This window comes from Carya illinoinensis, chromosome 7, assembly GCF_018687715.1.
Source record: "Carya illinoinensis cultivar Pawnee chromosome 7, C.illinoinensisPawnee_v1, whole genome shotgun sequence".
NCBI lineage: Eukaryota > Viridiplantae > Streptophyta > Magnoliopsida > Fagales > Juglandaceae > Carya > Carya illinoinensis.
The window spans coordinates 25102178-25127083 of NC_056758.1; the positions used below are offsets into that span (position 1 = coordinate 25102178).

The 24906-nt window shown below is 37.0% G+C and overlaps 2 protein-coding genes across 11 annotated transcripts; one reads left to right on the forward strand and one right to left on the reverse strand.

The window, feature by feature from the left end:
* The first annotated feature begins 7796 nt into the window (after nucleotides 1-7796).
* On the forward strand, nucleotides 7797-16835 carry LOC122315449 (methylcrotonoyl-CoA carboxylase subunit alpha, mitochondrial). Of its 7 annotated transcripts, none has more exons than XM_043131339.1 (16): nucleotides 7798-8222; nucleotides 8745-8866; nucleotides 9189-9336; nucleotides 10019-10156; nucleotides 10876-10971; nucleotides 11055-11114; nucleotides 12158-12250; nucleotides 12332-12443; nucleotides 13216-13320; nucleotides 13568-13707; nucleotides 14219-14453; nucleotides 14549-14715; nucleotides 14912-15028; nucleotides 15168-15410; nucleotides 15508-15603; nucleotides 16530-16835. In XM_043131339.1, the coding sequence occupies exons 1-16, from the start codon at nucleotides 7890-7892 to the stop codon at nucleotides 16536-16538; spliced, it is 2214 nt and encodes a 737-aa protein (XP_042987273.1). In that variant the 5' UTR covers nucleotides 7798-7889; the 3' UTR covers nucleotides 16539-16835. The 7 variants fall into 7 exon arrangements, with proteins under 7 accessions (XP_042987276.1, XP_042987273.1, XP_042987277.1 ...); XM_043131340.1 differs by having other exon boundaries at nucleotides 7799-8222; nucleotides 13571-13707; XM_043131345.1 differs by having other exon boundaries at nucleotides 8083-8222; nucleotides 8706-8866.
* Nucleotides 16836-17211: 376 nt separating this feature from the next.
* LOC122315451 lies at nucleotides 17212-19899 on the reverse strand. 4 transcript variants are annotated; one of them, XM_043131348.1, is made up of 3 exons: nucleotides 19741-19899; nucleotides 18880-19096; nucleotides 17212-17743 (listed from the first exon to the last, which is right to left on the reverse strand). In XM_043131348.1, exons 2-3 carry the CDS (start codon nucleotides 19037-19039, stop codon nucleotides 17358-17360), a joined length of 546 nt encoding a protein of 181 aa, XP_042987282.1. In that variant the 5' UTR covers nucleotides 19040-19096; nucleotides 19741-19899; the 3' UTR covers nucleotides 17212-17357. The 4 variants fall into 4 exon arrangements, with proteins under 4 accessions (XP_042987282.1, XP_042987284.1, XP_042987283.1 ...); XM_043131350.1 differs by having other exon boundaries at nucleotides 18880-19045; nucleotides 19741-19896; XM_043131349.1 differs by having other exon boundaries at nucleotides 19746-19895.
* Nucleotides 19900-24906: the final 5007 nt, after the last annotated feature.

The following is a 24906-nucleotide window of genomic DNA, read 5'->3' on the forward strand; positions in this document are numbered from 1 at the left end:
GGATATTAGGGATGTTGTGAGTTGTTGTAAACCAGGAATTGATGGCAACAATGGAAGGATGAATGCTAATTGGATAGTGCAGAATGCATGCCAATTGTATGAAGAAAATGCTAGATGGTAATTCAAATGGATAGCTACGGGAGTGCTTCGAGGGCTCCCAACCTCCTTACAAATTACTTTACTAAATTCCAAAAGTTCCAGAGATGCCTTTCCACTCATCTTCCCTTGCCTTAAGACCTGACCATCCTAACAGAATTGAGAATAAACTAGACTGACCTTGACAGTAAACATAGAAATAACAGACGAACGCACCGTTTGGTAACAATACCAAATGCTGCGTTTACTGACTAATAAAAGGATCCACTGATACGGTGCGTAGCACCCAACTCTCTTAACACACTAAACGGTGCACAGGACCATCACTTTATTTCTTTCTTCAACGACGTTGTCTCTTCATTCCAGCTTCTGTACTTCTTCTACTCGACAGTTCCGGTCTTAAGGCAAGGGAAGATGAGTGGAAAGGCATCTCTAGAACTTTTGAAATTTAGTAGAGTAATTTGTAAGGAGGTTGGGAGCCCTCGAAGCACTCCCATAGCTATCCATTTGAATTACCTTCCAGCATTTTCTTCATATAATTAGCATGCATTCTGCACTATCCAGTTAGCATTCATCCTTCCATCGTTGCCATCAATTCCTGATTTACAACAGTTCACAACATCCCTAATATCCACAACTATCAAATTCCATAACGCATGACTTGAGTCTATTGTTATTGAAGGCCTTAGACTTGTTTATTTCATTAAAATGGTTATTTTATTAATCATAGGAATTAATCTAGAATAATTGGGCATGGGAGATGTCCAACTCACACATGTCTTATTTATTATGAATTAGGGTTTTTGGAAAGGCCTTGTATTTTGACCAATGGCTTATTTGGAAAGTTATTATTTTATTTGAACTAGGGTTTTAGAGGTTACTATAGCGCGTCACTGTTCACACTATAGTACCGTTGCACTATTCACTTAGGATTTTTTAGATTTGTTTATTTAAACCACTTGTAGCCTCATTTGAGGAGACTAGACAATATTGAATTTTATTTATTGTGAGTTTAGTTTATCTCCTCTTATTCTTAATCGAACGTTTGAACTTATCAAAGGTAAATTACAATCTTTGTGACGTTCCTCCTTGTAATCCGGGTTCTTGAGACCGATTTTTCAACGGGTCTAGATTTTGATATAATCTAGGTTCTTGAAATGAGTTCTCAACGGGTCTAAATTCTCCATCCATTGACTTAATTTTGGCTTTATTGGATTTGTTTTTCCAATATTTTTGTTGGGTTTTAAAGCAAGCCAATTGGAGTTCACATCAAACCCTTTCATAGATCTCTTGTCCCCCTTTGAAAAAATCAGCAAATCATTAGTGTACAAAAGATGAGAGATTTTAAGACAAGACGAAGATAAATAAATAGAATTTATCTTCCCACATTGACATTGAGAATTCTAAAGCCTTGAAACAATATCTTTCGAAAGAATGAAAAAATATGGAGAAAGTAGATCACCTTGCCGTAACCCATAAGAAGCCTTGAGAATACCTTTAGACTTCCCATTTAACATCATTGCAAAATAAGGAGAGGAAATACAATGTAGGACAAGATCACACCAATGATTATAAAAACCAAACTTTTGCAACACTTGAAGTAGAAAACTCAAATTTACCCGATCATATGCCTTTTTCATATCAATTTTACAAATGACATTACCACCACAGACTTTAGTATTAAGCCCAAACACCAACTCTTACGCAAGAGATATATTTTCAAAAATGCTATGATTACTTAAAAAAGCTGTTTGAGTAGGAGAAATTAGCTTTCCTAGATCGAATGGGAGTCATCTGTTACACTATAATCTTGGTAAAAATCTTATAAATCACACAACATAAATTGATCGGCTGAACCTTAGAACAACTATCCGGTTTCTCAACTTTTGGGATAAGAGCTACATTGATAGCACCGTAAAAAGTAGGTAAAGGATTACATTTGAAAAACTCCACCGCCGCCTGTTAAACATCCATCCGAACAATATCCCAAGCCACTCGAAAGAGTTGTAAAATAAGAGCCATCCTGCATAGTCAAAAGTAGATAATGTATGATGACGCTTTTTGTGCATAATACTCACATGGAAAAATCGAGTGTTAGCATCCCCCTCTTCCAACCATCGAATACGCGACTTTTGCTTTCACATTGTTTCTTCTCTATCCAGCCACAACTTATACTTTGATTTAAGATTAAGCAACTGCTCTTCCCCCTCCATAGAATAGTTCTCCGCAACTTTAGTCTCTAATTTCATCAGTTGATCTTCCACCAATTGTAGTTCCTCTTCCACTCTCCCAAATGTGGACACATTCCACTTTCGTAAGTTTGAATTAAATTTTTACAGCTTCCTGGCCACTTTGGTCAAGGCATCACCTTCCACATCCCCATCCTAAACACTTCGAACCAGCAGTAAAAACTCCGCATGTGACGCCCGCATTCTTTGAAACTAAAGCTGCCATGGCCCAGAAAATTTATTCCCTTCCACCAACTTCGTTAACATAGGATTATGATCCGAAGAAGTGTATGGTAAATAACACATTTGTGCATGTTGAAATCTATGCAAAAAAACTGTATTTACAAGAATTCGGTCCAGCTGTGCCCAAATACAACGCCGATCTTGTCTACCATTATACCAAGAAAATTTTAAACCCTCAAAGGGTAGTTCTAGCAAACCACAATCATCAATAAATCTATTAAAATCTTGTTTTGGACCATAGGCTCGATGTATGCTCCCAATCTTTTCACTATCCTTTCAAATAATGTTGAAATCCCATGCCAAGATCCACGGTCTCCCCTCACTATCCAGACTTCCAATATCCTCCTTTAAAGCCCTACGCTATCTATGAAAGCAACTAGCATAAACAAAAGTAACAAGCACTTTTTCCGAACCTATCGACCACCGACCCGATAACATTTGATCAATAACCATAATTGAACTAAAATGATATTCATCATCCCAAAATAGCCAAATCTTACCACCCTCGTGCGCATTAGAAAAACAATTAGAAAGCTTTAGATGACAAACCCATCGCTAAATATTTCTCTCATTACAAAAGGTTCCAAGATTGCAACAATTCATGGACTAAACTTCTTCATTAGTCGGGTTAGATGATTCTGAGATGTGTGCACACCTGAATATTCCACGTAAGGATATTAAACATGATCATGATTTTTTTTTTTTCTTTGTGGTGACACCCCTCACCACCTCAGAATTACTTCTTTCTAAATTCAATAAGTTCTGAATAGGCACTCCCATTTATGGGCCTGAATAATAAGTTTTACAAAATTTGTCTCTATTTCCATAAGGCATCTCAGAATCAGAAGCAACACAACTTGAATTTTCCTTTAAACATATACTGGGTTCCATTTTGTTATCACTCTTCATTTCTTCAATAACCTGTTGGGCAACATGCACCAATTTATACTCCATAATCTCATCTAAAATTTTCAAAAAGCTTTAGGGAGACCTCAAATTCAGCTAAGAAATGGTAAGTATCCCCATCCTCTTTCGAAATTACCACTAGATTTTAATTCAAAAAATTGTGAATAGAACTAACCAGATCATTCATATTCTGCAAAATTCATCACTAGTTAGCACAATTCATTCCTTAGAACCATACAAAGTTTCCTTCGAATTCACAACTTGCTACCTAACTTGAACCCTTTGGAGTATTTTATCTCTCCGAGAATTCTTGCGATCCTCAGATGCCTTACTACTACGATCAACCTGTCACCAAGCTTTTTTAATCTCTTTTGTTTCAACAACACTACTTCGCCCCTACTTTTGTAGGCTTTCTACCAAATTTACATATTGAATCCGAATGGCCTTAAACATGACATCTATGACAAAAGGTAGGCAAGGTTTCAAAAATTACCTCCTGAAAACAACTACCCACCTCACCGGGAATCCTGATCTAGAAAACTTTTATCACCTACTGGGAAATATCCATTTCAAAACATATGGCCCCTTTAGGACGTGAAACACAAGCGGTGGCATTGTCCCTTTTCAGGAATCTCCCAATCCTCCAGTAAGAATTTTCAACATAGAAGTGTGATAAAAGTTAGGGGGCAGACCCAGTAGAAATAACCACACCAGAGCCATCACAGGTTCTCTATCATCCTCAAAATTTGGCGACCAATGGAAGATACAATAAGGCACACCCTCAATATAAAAAACCTCTCTTGCCATGGCAGTTCAGAAATCCTCATTGGTCATATGAGCCATAACATTTGATGGTTTCCTCATACTTCGCACCACCGATTGAACCTTCAATCTCCATCATTGTTTAATAACTCTTTGTATCTAATCCATAGATGGTCTCTTGCAAAAAAATTTCAAAACCACTGTGAAATGGAAAGGAGAAACCAAACAATCAATTTCTTCCTAAGGGCCCAGCGGGGCCTCCGAATAGACCATACAGCTATCCTAGGGAGATAGCAAGTGACACAAAGGAGAGAGGAAAAAAACTAGGGCCACATCATCATATTATAGCTCCAATTGCACTTGCTTATGTCTTCCCATTTTTTGCACTCCCGATTATGGGTGGCTCTTTATCCCTCTCATTCCTCTGCATGCACATTTCCCCCATTGATTGGTTGGCCAAAATTCTTCTAGAAACAAATACAAATGAAAGAAAATAAAAAAAATGAGAAATACAATTGAAGCTCAAACAAATATTAGCTAAATTGTTATTAACTGGTAGGAAACCAAAAAATAAAAAGGGAATAAAAAAGGATTTCATCTCAAATGTTCAGTTGAAATTTCCTGTACCATCAACATCTCTGTATTCATTTATGAAGAGAGAAAAAAATTAAAAAAGAGAGGAATTTACGGTTCATATCTAACTTGTTGTCGACATCCCATGAAAAGGCTGCATTTTCAACCATGTTGTTCATCTGGAACCCGTCGTAGCTACTTATGTTTGACCTATTGCTTGAACTTTCTTTCTCTTCATTTAAGAAGAAAGAGCTCATTCTTTAAGCTGAGTTATTAGAAAACTTGGGTGTCATGCATAATACTTGCTTTTAGTTTTTTTTTAGAGAGAAACTTGGATTTTCTCAGATCTGCAGCTCTCCGGCCATGAATAGTGGACACGTGCCCTACCACGACGTTCACCTCCCGCAGATCTATTGGGATGACGTGGAACGGCATCCAAAATGTCAGTGTGTGACCCTTACGCGCGGCTTATTTCCTCCCATAGCCTTCAGGCGTTGCCGGACACCGTCAACTCTATCGAGTATCGACTACACATGCCGTACCAGCGGACTCCCCACCCTCCGATCCTTCAAATTGGCATGACCCCACCTTCATTCCACTAGTGCGTGGTCCTCACATGCCACTCCAGAGGCGCGGATTGGCTATTCCACCACTGCATATCTGCCCTTTCGATGCCAGTCTATCTGGGTTATTACTTTCCCTAACTAGTAATCTTGTGAAAAAGACTAAGGACCTCACCAACAAATATGTCAAGACTTTCAAATATAGTGCTTCTGCTTGCACGCCTCTAGTGGTGGCTTACCTTCAAAATATCTTTTAAGATGGTACCCTCTTTGTAGGGTCTGGTCTCAAAGCCCTTTTTTTTATTCTTTTTTTTTTCACCTCGTTTACATTGTGGCTGTTGTTTTGGGGTGTTTGTTGGGGAACCACACCCTTTCTAACTTGTATCATCTTTTATTTTAATGGAGTTTGCTTGCTTAAAAAAAAAAGAATTATTAGAAAACTTTGTCCCGGACATGTTTCTGTGTTATTTAACTAGAATCCAGAACACACTATTTCTTCATATTATGCCGCTATGCACAATTTTATTTTCTTCTGTGTGCACATTAGCTCATTTTGTACATAAAAAATATGTAAAAGTGATTATTTTTATAGTTTTTCTTAGATAAAATCGTATCACTATGATTTTACTTTTTATGAATATTTTTTTTAAATAGATTTCATTCCATTCAATGAAATCGAAGTTACAACTATGACTAATCAATACAGGAAAAAATCCAGATTACTAGCCAAATTGCTTAATTGTGAGAGGCTCTCCTGCCCATAAATTTTTTTTATAGCAGACATTGTCTTAACTTCTATATACTCTCTTTTGATAATAGTCAATTGAGAAAATGCATTGTTAAAAAACAAAATTGAAACAACCTCCTTTCTGAAAAATAGAGGTACTAACACACTCTCCCCTCCCAAGGAGGAGGAGTATAAACACCCATCTTTCTCCAACGGAGGAGGAGACAGTCACCCACCTTCCTCCAAAGGAGGAGTGAGACTCTACTGCTATGGACCTCAAGTCCAATAGCTTATTTCTTATTATTTATAAAGTAAAAGAAATAAAATACCTAAAAAGCAAAATACATAATCGAGTCTAAAACAAAAACATATGGGCCCAGTCTTAACACATGGGCCCATTAAACAACAAAACCCATGGACCAAGTCTGATTGCAAGAGGGAGCTAGGGTTTATCATAAACTTTTTACCTCCACCAACTCCCTTTCCTCAATGGGTTCACCAGCGTACGGGCACTAACTTCCACAAGCGGTTCACTGGAACTGCACTTCTGCACATCCACGAGTCAACCATTTCCGCACCTATCCCGCACGCATGTCCCCCCCGGTCGAGGATCCATACCACCCTGCACCGCATTCCGCCACTCCAAAGGCCGTCGTTACCTTTCAGTAACGTCCACCGTAGGGTTTCCGTGTACTGGGCAGACTATCCACATTTGCAAGAGGACTTGATCCTCTGTTTTATGCTCTGAAACCAGAGCATTTACAAAAACTAACTGAATGGGAGCAACTGACCGAGAACATCCTCCCCTTTCTTTCTCCGTCCACTTCTACAACCACTTCTCGTGTGTGGCCATAACTGCATTTCAACTCTGTTGTCGACCGGAAAAAGGGAGAGAGAGAGAGGGATGAGCCACCAGGAGTCACCTCCCTGTTGGACGACTCTGGCTTTTACTTAGAGAGTGTGGGAGCTTCTCTCTCTAGAATTAGGGTTGATTTGTTTTTATGAATATTTTTTTGAGGCAGTAATACAACTCTATTAAGATATATTGATTAGTTAAAAAAGAAAAAAAAAAGATCCATTGCATTGTATTAAGGTTGGGTTTAGGTGTTAAAAAGTATTGAAATATGTTATGAATAACAATAAAAATGTAGGTAAAAAATAATAATAAAATATTAAATAATAATAAATAATAATAAAATATATTAAAAAGTATTGAAATATTATCAACACCGCACCGACGACGGCGGTTTGCCGAATCTATGTGATAGGAACAGCTCGCCAGGTCAGCACCAATTCGGAGGCTAGGACAAGATGGAAAAAAGAAGGGCTTTGCTACATACAGTCGGGAAACGCAGTCGGCGTGCAGTCGGCTGTACGGAATGAATAAAAAAAAATTATAAAAAAATTATTTTATATTCAGGGGGACCTACATGAATTATAAAAAGTTATAAAAATAATTTTTTTTTTCATGTAGGTCCCGTATTAATTTTTTTTTACAGCCGACTGCATTTCCCGACTGAATCATTTCTGAAAAAAGAAAGAGATGGGTAAACAGTATGCACCACGTCAGATCCAAATCCAATAAGAAGTCCCTGACCTCCTTCGGTTCAACTTTTAACATGTAACTCCATCGACCAATGGCATCACGCCATAGCACATGAACGATCTCCCATAGTACAATATTACCCCTAACCAACGGAATCGAATTGACCAAAAAAATACCCATCCAGTGATCTTATCTCCATCTCTTCTGCTCACCCAGTCCCTTGACGGTTGACACAGCTCCCAACCATGGCGTCCATGGCCTCCCTCCTCCGTCGAAATTACCAACGCGAACCATTCGTACTCCTAATACGCTTTTTCTCCCACTCTTCCTCGTACAATCAAACCACTCAGCGTATAGAGAAAATCCTAGTGGCGAACAGAGGTGAAATTGCGTGCAGAGTCATGAGGACAGCGAAGAGGCTCGGCATTCGAACCGTGGCGGTTTACAGCGACGCCGACCGAGACGCGCTACACGTGAAATCTGCGGATGAGGCCGTTCGTATCGGTCCGCCCCCGGCTCGGTTGAGTTACTTGAACGCGTCGTCGATTGTCGAAGCTGCGATACGTACCGGTGCGCAGGTGAGAGAGGAATCCTCTGTTTGGTCAGCGAGAAAGTATATGAACATGTAATAAAAAAATATTTTTTACCATTTCTTGTTTTTGGTGGCTGTTTGATAGTGTAGATAGGATGAGCCGGTTATGCTGTTGATCGTTGAAGTTGATTCTTTTGCATTAGTCAACTTTGAATTCCAACGTTCCTAATTCTTTTGCGCAAACATGTTCAAAATCAATGGATACATTTATGAATACTGAAAACGAACTTTATCAATTGGGATATATGCGTAGAGTTTAGAGTTGGTTTCTATCACTTCTGCGTCGAACACTATTACAGTTTTATGCCTCCAGTAGATGGCTACCGCGTAGTATTTTGGCTCTAGTAATATATGCAATTTTTTGTTACATTCTCTTTATTTTATTGGCTCATTGATGTTATACATCTGTTGCTGGCTGTTTTGTTTCACTGGTAGATGATTGATTGCTTTATAATTTGGACGTTGCAAGGACATGCTTTCAGCGTGGATATCTTCTTTTGATGATTAGGCTATCCACCCTGGCTATGGTTTCTTGTCGGAGAGTGCTGATTTTGCTCAAATTTGTGAAGATAAGGCTCTTACATTTATTGGCCCTCCGGCAGCTGCAATTCGTGACATGGGCGATAAAAGGTACAACTCACTGACTAATTTTCTTCATGATCAACATCCCGATCCTTATTTCCATCGTGTTCTCAGCTGTTCCTGTTAGTTTCTATCCTAAAATATTCTAGGATTGGCAACATGGGAATTCCTTTTTTAATAAAGCCTCTTTGTCTGTAAAATCTTATTGACCACCACAAGATGGCTTTTAATCTTTCACAAGCATACGCATTTTTATGCACGTGATCTACCTATCCACACGGGCAATCTTTCCATTTTCTCTGTACATTATAATTATTCTATCCAGTAAGAACAGATTCTCAACTGATTGCTGCTTAATTTTGCTTATCAGTGCATCAAAGAGAATAATGGGTGCAGCTGGCGTACCACTTGTGCCGGGATATCATGGTGTCGAACAAGATATAGATCTAATGAAGTTAGAAGCAGAAAAGATTGGGTATCCAGTCTTAATAAAGCCAACTCATGGCGGCGGAGGAAAGGTGAGCTTCCTTATATTCATTTAATCTAAATTTGAGTTTTGTCATTATTTGATATATTTTCTAAGATTGTAAATGGTGCTAATGTTATTGAGATATAGCATTGAGAAGTATATATACTAAAACATGGATAGGTAAAATGTCTTCCCTAGCTTGTGTGCTTCTTTGGCCATTATTCATGAGTGGTTTACTTTTGGAACTTCTCTGATGGTTATCTTTTACACCGGTGAGTCCTATTACGCTATGCCTCTTGAAAACACTAGGGAACAGATGTATTGATTTAGTGTAGATTTGGAGAGAAAGATCAATAATTCCTGGAAGCTCTTTCTGAGGTATCCATTTCTCACCAGCTGCACTTCAGCCTTGTTCAAGGTCTCAGTTTTAATGGAAACATCCCTAAAAATATAAACATATGGTGCAACTTTTAAGAAATTTAAATAGAGTTTAAATATTTTAGCCATGATATAGAACTTATCATACATATTTGTGATCATGTGTCAAGCTTGTGCCTTTGGTGTTTCCACCTGTTGAACATATTAGAAAGTAGAATTATGTAATTAATGTTACAAATATTGGAATAGAATTTGCATCAGGGCAAGAGAAAGGGCTTCGATTAGAATTCCCTTGTCATGCTTGATTGTCATTTTTCTCTTTGCATGAAGTTCTTACAATGAGCATTTTCTAGGGTATGAGGATTGTGCAGGGACCAAATGAATTTGTTGAATCTTTCTTGGGAGCACAGCGTGAGGCTGCTGCCTCTTTCGGCATAAGCACAATATTGCTGGAGAAATATATCACACAGCCAAGGCACATAGAAGTGCAGGTACTGTTATTCTTTGTATCATTTGTGTGGGTAGTTCTTGTTAAAAAGAAAATAGTTGATTATAGTGGTAATGCACAATAAGCATTTATTTTCTAAAACATTCTGATGATTTTCTATCGTAGATTTTGATTTTGTGAAAAGTTAGCCTTAGACTGCCCCACAATTTCGTGGAAACTAAGGCTTCGTTTGGTTACGTAGTTCAAATGAGATATTTTGAATAGTAGTTAATTTTTGAGTTAAGATGAGATGAAATAATTTGTAAAAAAAAAGTGTGTTTGAATAGTGAGATAAGATGAGATAGTTTTTACTTTTTGAGCTTTGGAAAAGGTGTGGGTCCCATGGTTTGGAGATTATCCGTTCACTTAAGATTTTGCAATGTTCATTTACTGTTTTGCACTGTTTACTTACTGTTCATGTCAGTTTTACTCTGTTCATTTACTGTTTTGAACTGTTTGCTGTCAGTTTTACACTGTTTATTTCAGTGGATGTTTTCAAAACTTAGATGAAATACGCTGTTTGGATAAGAAAAACTTCTGGACCATACAGCCCAGATGAGATACCTTTTTGATTTTGTATCTCAACTGGGCATCCAAACCAGCCCTTATTTTTTTACTTTTTGATTGGCTTATTTACTACATTCAATCTGATACTCATCATATACTTTAATTGTCCATCAGCTTTACATATGATTAATCGATCTCCTCTGTTTGATGTTATAGATATTTGGGGACAAACATGGAAATGTGCTGCATTTATATGAGAGGGATTGTAGCGTGCAGAGGAGACACCAGAAGATAATAGAAGAGGCTCCAGCTGTATGATATGGCTCTCTGGATTTTGAGTTCTGCTTTGTGATTGTATTACTTATAGAGTTGTAATGGAGAATTCATTAATGCAGCCAAATGTTTCTAGTAGTTTCCGCTCCCAGTTGGGCCAAGCTGCTGTGTCTGCAGCCAAGGTGTTTCTTAATCTGTGATCTAGCATTCGTGATCATCAATTGAGTTTTTTAGGTTGTTTGCAGATTGCATCATGAGGTTGTTTGCACGCCTTCATGTTGTTCACATACATGTGGTGAAATGGTTTCGGGGAAAGAATCGGTTAATGTCCTCTCTTGGACTTGCATGCATTACATTGAGCTAAAATCACTTGATTAAATCAATTAATATCAATGTAATAGTGAAAAATAAAATAAAAAATGAGTAACTTATTATGATGGGTTTCACTGAGAGGTTTTAACCTGTTGAAGCACATATAATTAGCTGAGCTTTTCCATATAGTTTGTCCTTAATTTGACTGGTTTTGTTATAGATGCTAGTAAAGGTGTAAGGTACTGATATGGTATGAGATTTTTCTCTCATGAAGCAACCAATGTCACCTGCCAATTGCGGTCAGAAAACACTAATAACAGGTTCTAAATGAAGGCTCTCAATTAAATAGATATAATGCCATGACAATTCTTTCTATTTTTAATCTAGCCTTTAGATTGAGATTCTCTGGATAGGTACCACATACTTGTGTTTATTATAGAAAAAATTAAAGGGATACTTTATTGCTATTTTTTCATGTGTTCAGAACAAGATTTTTGGCTCTTGTTTGAAAACTTGATATGCAGCAAGAATGTCTTTGCCCCACCGAAACCCACCCCCATTATTATTATTCTTATTAGGCTTTCTCCTTCTTGTATACTGGCATATCCATCTTTTTGCCATGACTCTATGGCATTTAAGCCTGCTTGTATTGCCCGACCTCTGGATTATTTAAACTTTTTTTTCTATCTCACATGCTGCTGTTGTATCTCCAATGCAGAGCACCTTCCTTTTCTGTGGTAAATTTCATTATCCGCAAAACCATTTTGATATCCACAATTTCCTGTTGGGGGAAATTTCGATGATTTTTTTTTTTTATTATATATTTTCAAGCTGATTTTGTAGTATTTACCTTGAGTACTTCCATTTTGCTTGCATAATTCCCACTAATGGAAGTCTTTATTTTTGCATATAGGCAGTTGGGTATCACAATGCTGGCACTGTGGAGTTTATAGTTGATACTGTCTCAGACCAATTCTATTTTATGGAGATGAACACCCGCCTTCAGGTACTTTTGTCAATGTCTTTTCTCTCTTTATTGTAAATCCACAAGCTTTATTGAATCATGGTGAGGAGCATATATATGTAGGTTGAGCATCCTGTGACTGAGATGATTGTTGGCCAAGATCTTGTAGAGTGGCAGATCCGTGTTGCAAATGGTGAACATCTTCCCATGACTCAGTCACAGGTGCCCTTATCAGGTAAAAATATAACCCTTGGCAAAGGTCAAGTGCAGGAGCTTATCTTAGGTGCTTTCGTCACATGAGCTTGCTCCCACGCCCCCTCCCCGCTTCCTTTTTTATTTATCTTGTTAACACATTGGGAAGGGGATGCTTTGTCACATTGTATAGCCTGCTAGGCTGCTATTGCCATTAGGTACCACAATGTTGAAGGAAAGGTCAATTGCTGGATGGAAGTTTGGCTGCATAATCCTTTTTTCTTCACTTTATTTGGTTGTTTAGTGGATGAACTCTTAAGGTCTTCATTTCTCTCTTTTCCTACATCACCTTGGCAAACTATAAAAATGGGTACTTCTGAATTGATTATGGCAGGTTAGAGTTATTAATTATATGGAGATGATAATTGTTTATGGTTCAGGTTGTGTGATTGAGTTGGTGGCATAGTCTTTTGTGAACTCTTGAAGAGGATGGACTCCTGTTGTCCTAGTTTTATCTTCAAATGGCCATTCTCATGAAATACCTGAACTATGGTTGGAATTGTGAAATTACAGTTTTCATCAGGAACATTTAAGATTGATTATTTCAAAAGCTAACACCGATTAACTAATCAAGAATACACTAGTTACAGAAAGATACCTATTCTTTTTTCTTTATTTTTTTCCTTTCTAAGTAAAAAGTTGACGACCAATATTATGTTATATTATTAGATAGCCACACATGAGCATAAACGTTCTACATGCAGTATGGTTTCAGTTAAGGTCCTGGATTTTGTAATTTTGTTTTATGAGGACAGGTCATGCTTTTGAAGCCCGAATATATGCTGAAAATGTGCCAAAAGGATTTCTTCCTGCGACTGGAGTTCTTCATCATTACTGCCCTGTTCCAGTGTCGTCAGCAGGTCCATTACATGACATATCCACTCTAGTTTTATAGTGAAATTTGTGCTGTTGAAAATCACTTACCAGCTTTTCCAATGACCATTTATCATCCCCTGATTATACACCATTGCATTTGAGTTGTATAATTTGTTGAGATTACCTAGTTATTTTAGGGTTTACCCTTGATTTGAGTTTATAATTTGTTGAGATTACCTTGTTGTTTTGGTGTTTACACATCATGCTGCTTATGTGGAATCTGTCTTTTAGCAGTTCGGGTTGAGACAGGAGTTGAACAAGGAGACACTGTCAGCATGCATTATGATCCCATGATCGCTAAGCTTGTAGTATGGGGAGAAAATCGTGCTGCTGCATTAGTAAAATTAAAGGGCTGCTTGGCAAAGTTTCAGGTATACTTAATTTCATAGTTATATCACAGTCACATGCAAGGGTTTATGATAATCATTATTGCAACTGCTGCATGTATACACATTTGTTTTCAACTTGTTACATTTAGATGAATCCCCTTACTAGATATCTCCAGGGCCTTGGGTTCTTGTGGTGGGATGATGCCATATAGCTTCCGGTCTGGATAAATAAAAACTGTGTATGATAAAATGGAAAATTATTTAATGGTTCAGTTAGCCAATATGGTTGGTTCTACATATCAAATTTCTAAGGGGAGATCCTTCAGTGACCAAAGTAATATGATGCTAAAGTTGTGCAAAAGCTGCTATTTCATATCTTTTGATTTTGTGGACTATTCCTGGGATCTACAGGTGTATGCCCTCAAAAGTAACAGGCTCTACAATTTTGTGGAAGTTTCTAGTATTTTTGGACAGTTATTATTCTTGAGGCATATACAATCTTTTAGACAGACTTAATCCTTAGTGAATCAGTAATATTACTCTTCTCTGATAGGTTGCAGGTTTACCTACCAATATCAATTTTCTCCAAAAACTTGCGAATCATTGGGCATTTGAAAATGGCAATGTGGAAACTCATTTTATTGAACACTTCAAAGATGATCTCTTTGTTGGTCCTACCAATTCAACTTCCGCAAACGAAGCATATGATGCTGCCAGACTTAGTGCGACCCTGGTAGCTGCATGTGTCACATCAAGTGAACATTCACTATTGGAAGAAAATCCCCCTGGTAACTGAAGTTTCCAATTAACCAATTCTATCTTGGGATGTATGTCAGTTGCTATTAAAATCACCCTTAATCTTTATATCTGCCTATATGTTTAGGGGGAAACAAATCACTCTCCATATGGTATTCTTCTCCCCCTTTTAGAGTCCATCATCATGCCAGGCGTAAAATGGAATTCGAATGGGAGAATGAATATGATAACGGTGGCTCAAATCTCTTGACACTTACAATTACTTATAAGCCAGATGGAAACTATATAATTGAGGTACTCATCACTTGTGATATGTTTAAGAAGAAGTTGTACTTCAATTTTCAAGTCACCCATTTAAGAGAGAAATTTTTCGTTTATTTTTCTCATTATTTTCAAGTTACTCATGCATAAGGGAACAGTTTTCAAGTTATATTTTAATATTAGGTTATTTATTTTGGCCTGTTTCGATATATTGTATCTGTAATTACAGACAGGAGAGAACTGTTCCACTTGTTTGGAAGTCAAAGCAACGCACCTAGGCAACAACGATTTCAAAGTTGAAGCTAGTGGTGTAATCATGGATGTCAGTTTGGCTGTTTACTCCAAGGTAATTTTCCTTTCCTTGCATGCATCTTTACAAGTTCAGATAAATGAAAGGGTAGAGCTATTTGTACAGTTTGCTATGTTCTGACTTATTTGTAGAGAATTCTAGTATAACTAATTGTGGAATCCAATTTGTCTGGCAGGATCAGGCTAAACACATTCATATATGGCATGGATCACATCATCATTATTTTAAACAGAAAACAGGGCTTGAGTTGTCTGATGATGATGAAGTCCGACATAAGCCCAGTTTTGATACATCATCCCATCCTCAAGGGACTGTTGTGGCACCCATGGCTGGCTTAGTCGTCAAACTTCTGGTGAAGGATGGGACAAAAGTGGACGAAGGGCAACCTATATTAGTCTTAGAAGCAATGAAGATGGAGGTTTGTACTAATGCTACTTTCATTTTGCATCATATAGTTTCTTTTCTGAGGAAGTTTCCTATACTGAACTTTTGGTTTTTCGCACTCCCTCTAAAAGCACATTGTAAAGGCTCCATGTGCCGGGTGTGTCCATGGGCTTCTGGTTACTGCCGGCCAGCAAGTTACTGATGGTAGTGTTCTTTTCACTGTCAAGGTTAGTATATCTGCCTTTGATCGCTTAGACATGGGCTAATGATATGAATAGAATTACTGCATGGAACAGAGTGGCTGCATGTGGTGGGTATTCTCTCCTATTGCAATTTGTTCTTTTATCTGCGGGTGGAGGCTTGGTTTTATGCTCTCTATCTCGTATGTCTTTCACTTGATTTTTGTACAGATGAATATAAATAATAATACGAGAACGACATGCTTGAATGCTAGTAATTTTTGATTTTAGTAATGGTGATCAGACTTCTATACAGCCTGCATGAGATTGAAGAGGTTAAAAGTGATCTTGTTTCATCTCTTCTCTTGAAAGAAAAGCTAGTGTTAGAAAAAAAAAAACTCAACCTAGAACAGTAAGTTGATATATCTGTGTCATAAGCAGATGTGCTTTGTGGAATGTACTACTGTTGCATGCAAATATACTGCTGCAATACCTTAGTTTTAACGTGAAAAGCAATAATCCCTTTTTAAACAAGACTGGCACTTTTTACTTGTCAAGTATCTGGGATAACTCTTAGTTTCAGACATTATCGGGGGTTCTATTCTTACCTTTTGCCCCATAGGCAATCAGGCTTTTATTCATTTATTAAAAACTAGTGTAGGAACGTTTGCCATTATATTAAAACTAGGCTTTTAAATTCTTTAATAATTTTATTCTAATTGCTGCCTTTGGTATCTAAAATCACCAGAGCAATGGTATTAACAATCTGGTAGAAGTTCTTTGTTTGATATACATTTTGTTCAATTAGAAAATGCTTAAGATGTCAACTCCAATATGTGATGTATTGAAATATTATACAGACCATCAGTTTGATGACCTTTTTATGAGTAGATTAATTATTTTAGCATAAGTTCCAGCAATTTTTTTTATGTTCACTTAAACATCTGATAACTAGGGTTTATGTGCTCGGACAGGATCGGTAGAAGCGTCACCGTTTTGCATTTTCCATGCGAATCTTAACAAGACAGAGGTCGTCTTGAATTGTTCTCCAACAGAGTAAAGGAATTCAGCTGTCTGCTTACTGTTGTATGGAAATCGATGTTTCCATTTGTTTCCACGATCAAATAAAATATTACCCTTCAAGATGTAATACTCGGAACTCTTCAGTTGTTACAACACCTAAAAATAAAATTTTACACTTTTTCTTGAATTATATTTGGAGCTTATCCGGTTGTTGTTGTATTTTTCGATCATTAATAAGAATTAACCTTGTTGCATCCTATGCTGGATTGGCACTAATGTACATAAAAGCTGTATTAAATTTAGTGATGACATTTACTTTTTGGAAGGAAAGGACAAGTTAATCAGGCATGTCATGTATGAATCTGAACTTATTCTCAAATTATATAAACCATGAATCTGAACTTAATGTTGACCCTTTTTTTTATTTTTTTTTATTTTTATTTTTCAAGACTTGAGACTTGAGAATCCGTTCCAACCTTGCAACTTTTGGGGGCTAAAAACGAAAGTGGAATCAAACCAGTGACTTCCCAAGTCAAATCATCCTACAAATTCATATGGACCAAAAAGCATTAATACTCGGTATGGCCAATTTTACTGGACGTTTGTATGTAATCTGGTGATGTAAAAGCAGTGTGCATTCCAAGATCGGAAGCTCCAAAAATCATATATTTCAGTGGCAACAACCCAATCTTTTTAATTCAAAAATGACCCTACAAATAAAAAACTAAAGTTACCACATATTTTACATAGTCAAAACACATTGCAACAAGCATCGTGGATCAAGTATCAAAACCAGAATAGATGCCACTCTCCCTTAACATCCTCTTTTCTTCTTCTACATAACTCTTTCCCCTGCTAGCCTGCCCCAGCTCTCTTTTCCTCTTTTCTTTCTGAGAGAAAGATAGGTTCTTCTCTTTCCGAGTTTCCACCCTTGCCAGCTCCTCACCATTGGCTAATGCAGCTCTTGTTTTCTGTCGGTCTTCATAAGACTCCTCAATCTCCTTAGTTTCACGACTTTCCTTGCCAGTAGACCATGACCAGTCTTGCTTCGTGTCATCCAAGAATTTGGGTGGAGGCACTTTCAAGACTGATGGTCCACCTTTATAACCATGGCGCTTCAATTCCTCAAAGTCCACGACTCCAGTCTTTTGCTTTCCAGATTTAACTGTGTACATGCAGAGATAAAATATACAAAACCATTATTTTGTAAAACTGGAAAAGGATGAATTTTCTGGGGCATATCAGCATGCAGCAAGAAAAAAAAACCACTCTCAATGTCCAACATTAAAGTAGGTGAATGTAAGCCAGATGTAGAAATGAAATCTAATGGCTTGAGGCTAGCTCGGGAACATAAGTGTTCTCAGCTATTCGCAGATATTTTCTTCCCAAATATTACTCAAACATAAAATACTTTTCAATTTCAAATCTTCAACTTTTTCATCTAATCATTATAACTTTCTCAAACTCCAAAGCAAAATACAAAAAAAATACAACTTTCTTCAAATTTCAAAATAAAAATAATATTAAAAAATTATATTCAAAAAATTTTTTAATTTTATAATATTTTTATTCAACTTTTTTTCTCTCCTTTCGCAAAATCCACTAAAACATCTTAACACAAATCATTTCATTATTATTCACAAACCATTTCACTACTACTATTCACAGATATTCTAAGTCGCCCTAAATCATCTGAAGATGGATACAGTTATTCCTTTAAAATCATTTTGATAAGTTTCCTTTAAAATCTTACCCGCTTTAGGTCCCTGGCATCTTCACAGGACCTTTTCTGATAATTAATGACCATTTTTCAGATAGTTCATGAGACCTTCGCCCAACAAGTAATTACAAAACCATCAGAGTTAATAAAATCACAAGATAAGTTGAAGAAAACTATACGAAATATCATTAGACGAAAGATAAAATATCTTTTTCCTTCAGGTTTTCTATAACAAAAGTCATGACTATTATTGTTGGTAGCCAACAGTAGTTGAGAATTTAGACATCTTTCTCCTTCATTTGAGTTGATCAATTTATTCAAACATGTTAATATGATTCCGCTTTTTTGTGTTATAAATTTCTCCTGGAGAATTATTTTATTCAGGGAGCTCATAAAGAAGACCAAATCAATAGTTTCATAGAACGTAACATGTAAATAAATCCCTATACTCAACATTAAGGCTGATTAAACCACCAAAAGGCCCAATCTTTTTTCAGTTGAGGACAGAAGCAAAATTAAAATAGGACAACCATTTACTTAACAAAAAAATGACAACCATCAACAATTAGTATCACGGTTACCTTTAGATGTCCTTTCTTTGGAAGCTTGGCCAGCACTGGACTGATCTTTTGCCTTTTTCTTGCCAACCCCATCTTCAGCTTCAGAGTCTGAAGGCGAGGACGAAGACTCATTGGAGGACAAATCTTCTTCCTCATCACTCCATGGCATAGCCCTCTTCATATTTTACTATGACCATGAAGTTTATAAACAACACAATCAAGAACCAGTCAACAGCTCCTAATAAAAATAACATGAAGAAAAACCATTAATATCATGTCTGGCTTTAGCAAAAACCCATAACTGTACAACATGAAATACAAACAATTAAAAGTTCCCCACAAATTTTTAGCCCAAGTTACTAAAATAGTTCAAAATTGAACAAATCCAATTTGCATCACACATCAAAACAATCAATAAGCATAAAAACGCAGACAAGACATTAACATAGTATAACAAATTGCAGTCTTGGTTACATCTCCTTTGTTATTTCTAAAAAGTACTGGTCAAATAAACAAGAAACCATTTTTCATTAAATGAAAAGAAATTATAAACCAAAGAAACAAATCGAACACAGCAGTTAAATGTTAAATGAGGTCAAGAAAACGCATAAAGAAGCTATGTATATAGCATTTGCAACCAGCGTAAGAAAGTGAATAATTAACATTCGAAATTTGTTCAATATGTCCAAGAATAACCTCAAATATTTTCCCAAGATTAGTAAATTAAACAAAAAGAAAGAAATTAGCAGTGGAATAAGATTGACATGGCGTGCAGTCCAAAAGGAAGCCCTAAAAGCTTCTTCTGTAACCAAATCAAACACATAATAATAATACGCAGCCTCTCTACTCTATTCAGGAGGGAGAGAGAAATGGAAAACATACTTTACCAGTAGAACAGAGGAGGCAGCAGTGTGTTGATATCGGAGGCGCAGCCGAAACCCCCCGGGGGGATGGGTTTGTGGGGTGAGGGGGGAGGGGGTATGCGAACTCTAAAACCAAAAAATTTGGGCGACAAAGAAATTAATTTTTGTAAAATGTATCTTATAATAAGACCTTAAAAAATTAAAATTCTGTGGTTTAAGAAAATTTGGGAAATTGGAGGGATCCTCGTTCAAATAAGGGATGGAAGATGCTAATCCCCTCCAAATATGTTATCTAAAATTGTTTTTTAGTTCTTTTTTATTTTTTGATTTTTTTTTTCTCTTTTAATGTTAAAAGATAATCACAAATTTACTAGTAGTAACTTTTTTAAATATTAAAAAAATAAAAAATTTTAAAAATACAAATTAAAATATACTAACGGGCACAGTGGAGGGTACATTTAGCAGTTTGAATAGTGAATTGAAATAAAGTTAAAAATTGAATAAAATATTGTTAAAATATTATTTGTTAATATTATTATTGTTTTGAAATTTGAAAAAGTTGAATTATTTATTTTATTTTGTATGAGAACTTATAAAAGTTGTAATGATGAGATGAAACACTTTAACTATCCAAATGGGCTTGGGGCACTCGAGCATTTTCCTTAAGGGAATTGCACGTTTTTAGGAATATTAGCCCAACGATCAAACAAGTCAATACTCAAAACCTACCTTTCAAAATCTCAACGGCTAAAATGAAATATTTAAGACTTCCAACCTCCTTGTGAAATAATAAAATTGTCAACTTCCAAGATATAATAAATAAGATTGATAAAAAGCTAGAAGGTTCGAAGTCAACAATCCTTTCGCAAGCTCGAAGATCAATGTTAATCAGAATAGTAGCTAGTTTGAAGCAATTGTTGGATTTCGAGCATTGTTTTTCTAATCTTTGTGTTGGTGGTAAACTTTGGTTGTTATGGAAAGAAGGATTGCAGACATAGGTCATTAATTACAATGCCCAACATGTGATTGTTTCTTTGTGTATGGTGTGACGCTCCCAACTCTCACGTACGGACACGTGGAGATTGAGGCGTCGGGATGATGACAACACGGGTTATGCATCACATAGCTAAGTGCCAAGTGTATGTACAAGCAAAAAGTGTACAATAAAAATAACGCATCGGATAAATAAAGTCAGTCAATTAAGTACCAGAATTTGTTTAAATACAAACGTTTCAAAATATATTACAATTAACCAGCAAGGCATAATATAAGCCAAAATACATTCTTTAAAAGCAGGATAATAATTCCCAAAAAATAAGCAAATGACACCAAATCACTCATCTGGCGGAGTCGCCTCCTCAGGCTTAGTCTCATCATCTGCACCAAAATCTATGGTACTATAGAATGGTTCCGCAAGTAAGTAATAAACCAAACAACTTATGAGATAAAATATATAGAAGCAACTAACAAACATGCATGCATATGATGAGTTATGCATGAGACCCAAAAATCACCATTTCCCAGAAAACGAATAATTTTCCAATGTAGGCCAAAAATCTCATTTTGGCCCAAAAATATATCCAATCCAAAAATATCTGCCATTTTTCCCAAAAAATAGCCCAACGTAAAAAAACACAATTTTCTCAAAAAATGGTTCGCATAAATCCACTTTATCAAAACCTACCATATTCCTGGAAAATGGCCCAAAATCTAATTTTAATGTATGCATTATGATCTCCCCTAGGGTCATCCGTACACTCTGGCTCTCAAAGCCACACCGTAGGTAACGACCACGCATGTGACTTCATAATGAGCGATACTCAACTCCGCGCCCAGTGCATACCAAGTGCAGGCATCTTCTAGCTCCCGTCAGCCGAGGGGCCACGGAGTCGGCATGACAACTTTACCGTATCGTCCAAGCCTGTTGTCGCCTAGCGACAACTCAGGGGATTTCACTCAGTATTTTCTGCTCTCGAGTGACCAGAAGAGCTTTATCGAGATAATGCCTCATCTAGGCTTGGGGTCGTGATACACACGCACCCAAAAATTCATTTTTACACGAAAACTCAATTTCCATTTTTCAACACATGAACATGTATGCAGTATGCGAAAATCCAGTTTTCATTTTACGAACATGAACATTCGTGCATCATGCAATAAATACGACAAGTCACAAAAATAACCAACCAATCTCAACATCATCCAAACAACAAACAACTCCGTTCATAATTCCGACCGACCCCCAAACTTCTCGGACTCAGTCTAGTACAACCAACCAAAATTACAGTAATATGAGTTAGCGCAAAAATATAATTAAATCTCAAAAGTTCTTTGGAAAAATACTTACAGCACTATAAAATATTTTTTGAAGGATCACAGAGGTGCAAGAGGCAGCGGCAAAGCAACGTAACAGTGCAAATTGTACTAAGGCTGTGGGTCTCAAAATACCCACTTTTGAATAGAGACAAACTAAGACTTAGAATTACTAGGGAAGGGTTTAAGGGTGTTGGTGAAGCTAATCGAAGTGGTGGTTGGCCGTGGGTGGTGGCACAAACAGTAGTTGAAGGCCAAAAAGTTCAAAACGGAAAGTGGATTGGCTGAGCTTCACTGGTGATGGATCAGAGCTAGGGTTGGGTGGGTTAGGTAGCTGGGAGGCCGATGATGATGTGGTAAAGAAGTGGTGGCCAACGTTGGAGGCACGGCGAAGCGGGGAGCACAAAACAGTGCGGCTTGGTGGTACTCGTGGTGGATAACGTTGGCGTTTGGAGGGCTGAAAATGGAGGGGTGAGGTCGCAAACTGATGGGGAAAAGAATGGAAGCAACAACGACGACAATGGGCGGCGCACGGTGGAGCTGGAAGGAAAAGTGGCTGTGGCTTGGTGGTGCGTGTGGAGGCTAACGGTGGCATGAAAATGGAGGGAGAGGGTCACCGGTTGGAGAGGAATCAGGTGGGGTGGGCGGTGTCGGCCAGTTGGCTCGACGGCGGCACTAAGGCCTGACGAAGGAAACAGGAGGAGAGAGGGAGAGGGACGTTGCACAGGAAGAGAAAAAAAGCAGGGGAAAAAAGAAGAAAGAAGAAAGAAAGAAGTAAAAAGAGAAAAGAAAAAGGAAAAAAGAAAAATGTAAAGAAAGAAATGAGATCCAACCCTCACAATTTAGGTCACTAAACTGATCCTATGAAAATTATTTTCAAAACAGCAAGTTAAATAAAATAATTTAAATGCAATGATTTAGTAAAATAAAATAATAAATTTAACAGTAGACTAATTTAAAATAAAGAACACAATAAAATAAATAAAAGTCAAATAAAAACACTACAACTCAATATTAATAAAATAAAATAATTAAAACCCAACAATAAAATAATTCAAGCTAGATAGTAATTTAAATGCGAAATAATTATTAATAAAAAGAAAGCATATTATTTAAATTTCACAACTTAAAAATTATAAAATAAATTCAATGAGAAACACGTTAAATTTAAAACAAGAGAGTCAATATTTAAATTAAATAAAATAATCTTTCAATAAAAATACACGCAAATACAGGGTATCACATATGGATTCTCGGCAAGTGTTTGTTTCTGTGGTCTATGCTAAATGTAATCACTTAGAAAGAAGATAACTTTGGAGATTGTTACAGCTAGACGTAGTCCAAGATGCACCTTGGTTATGCTTGGGTGATTTTAATGTTATTCGGGGGGAGGAAGAACATCGTGATGGTAGACCGAGATTGAGGATTGCCATAGACGAGTTTAATGAGTTATTGATAATTGTGGATTCCTTGACATGAAATCTGTTGGGGTTAAATTCTTATGGTGTAATGGTCAGAGGGTTTAACTAAAAGCTAGTAAAAATTAGACAGATGCTTGATGAATGTTGTGGCTGCAAGTTTATTGCCAGATGCTTTTTGCAAGTATATGGCAAGATTGACTTCGGATCATGCCCCTTTGTCTTTTGTTTTAAAGGCCTCGGCCACTCGTTATGGTCCTTCTTCCTTTAAGTTCCAGCAAATGTTGGTGTCCCATCCTAATTTTAGGGAGATGGTTAAGGATTCTTGGAAAGAATAGACCGGTATTATGGGGCTTTTGGCCTTGCTACTAAGTTGAAAAAGTTGAAAGTGGTATTGAAAGATTGGAACCTTTGAGTTTTTGGGTGCACTGAAAAAAATATCCAATCTTTGGAAAATCAAATTGAACAATTAGAAAGCCAACTAGGATAGGTTTTCGGAAGATACGAAGATGGCTTTATTGGTGGCCAAGGAAGAACTTGCTATCTGGATGCAAAGAGAAGAAGCTAGGCTTTCACAACATGTGAAGCTTAGTTTGATGGAAAAAGGAGAAGCCTCGGCTCAATTCTTTAAAACTTTTGCTTCTTTTGCTAAGCCTATAGTGCATGAAATGAGGTTTCGAGATGGGTCTTGTTTGGACACCCCGGAAGTTATTCATTCAGGCGGTGTGGATTATTTCAACTCTTTTCTTCGAGCTAGAGATCATAGAGATTTTCCAGATTTGTCGGGATTGGTGCATAATTCCATTCTTGAGGAGGAAAATGCTAACCTCCTTTAGCTCCCTTCAATCCAAGAGGTTAAAGATGCTATGTTTTCCATTCCTGTTGATAGTAGTCCAGGCTCAGATGGTTTTGGGTCTGGTTTCTATAAATCGTGTTGGGATATTGTTGAAGCTAATGTGGTGGCAGCTGTTCGGGAGTTTTTTCTTGGAACTCTGATGCCTAGATTTTACTTAGCTTTTTATATTGTTTTTATTCCAAAAATGCAGAAGCCTACTGGTTTTGATAAATTTCGCCCTATAAGCCTATGCTCAGTGGTGTACAAGGCTTTTTCTAAAATCTTGGTTCAAAGATTGGCACCCATCTTAAACAGAATTATTTCTTCAGAACAAGGTGCCTTTCTTCCTGGGCGTAGTATCTTTGAAAATATTTCTTTGACCCAAGAAATGATACACTTGCTTAATAAGAAGGTTGGGGGGGTAACGTGGTCATTAAAGTTAACATGGCTAAAGCATATCTTAGCATAGACTGAGATTTCTTAATTCATGTTATGGCTTTCTTTGGGTTTTCTTTGTGTCTTTGTAATTTGATCAGGAATTGTATCTCGAGTCTTTGGTTCTCTATTGGTTATGAATGGTTCTGCAAAAGGGTTTTTTGTCTAGTGGACGTGGTTTGTG

Excerpts from the sequence above, each read along its gene's own strand:
- LOC122315449 (XM_043131339.1), top strand. The coding sequence starts at position 7,890 with ATGGCGTCCATGGCCTCCCTCCTCCGTCGAAATTACCAACGCGAACCA. Across the intron at positions 13,708-14,218 it reads GCTGCTTGGCAAAGTTTCAG|GTTGCAGGTTTACCTACCAA; the intron begins GTATACTTAATT and ends CTTCTCTGATAG. Across the intron at positions 14,454-14,548 it reads ATTGGAAGAAAATCCCCCTG|GGGGAAACAAATCACTCTCC; the intron begins GTAACTGAAGTT and ends CTATATGTTTAG.
- LOC122315451 (XM_043131348.1), bottom strand. The coding sequence starts at position 19,039 with ATGAAGAGGGCTATGCCATGGAGTGATGAGGAAGAAGATTTGTCCTCC. Across the intron at positions 17,744-18,879 it reads CAAAGAAAGGACATCTAAAG|TTAAATCTGGAAAGCAAAAG; the intron begins GTAACCGTGATA and ends GCATGTACACAG.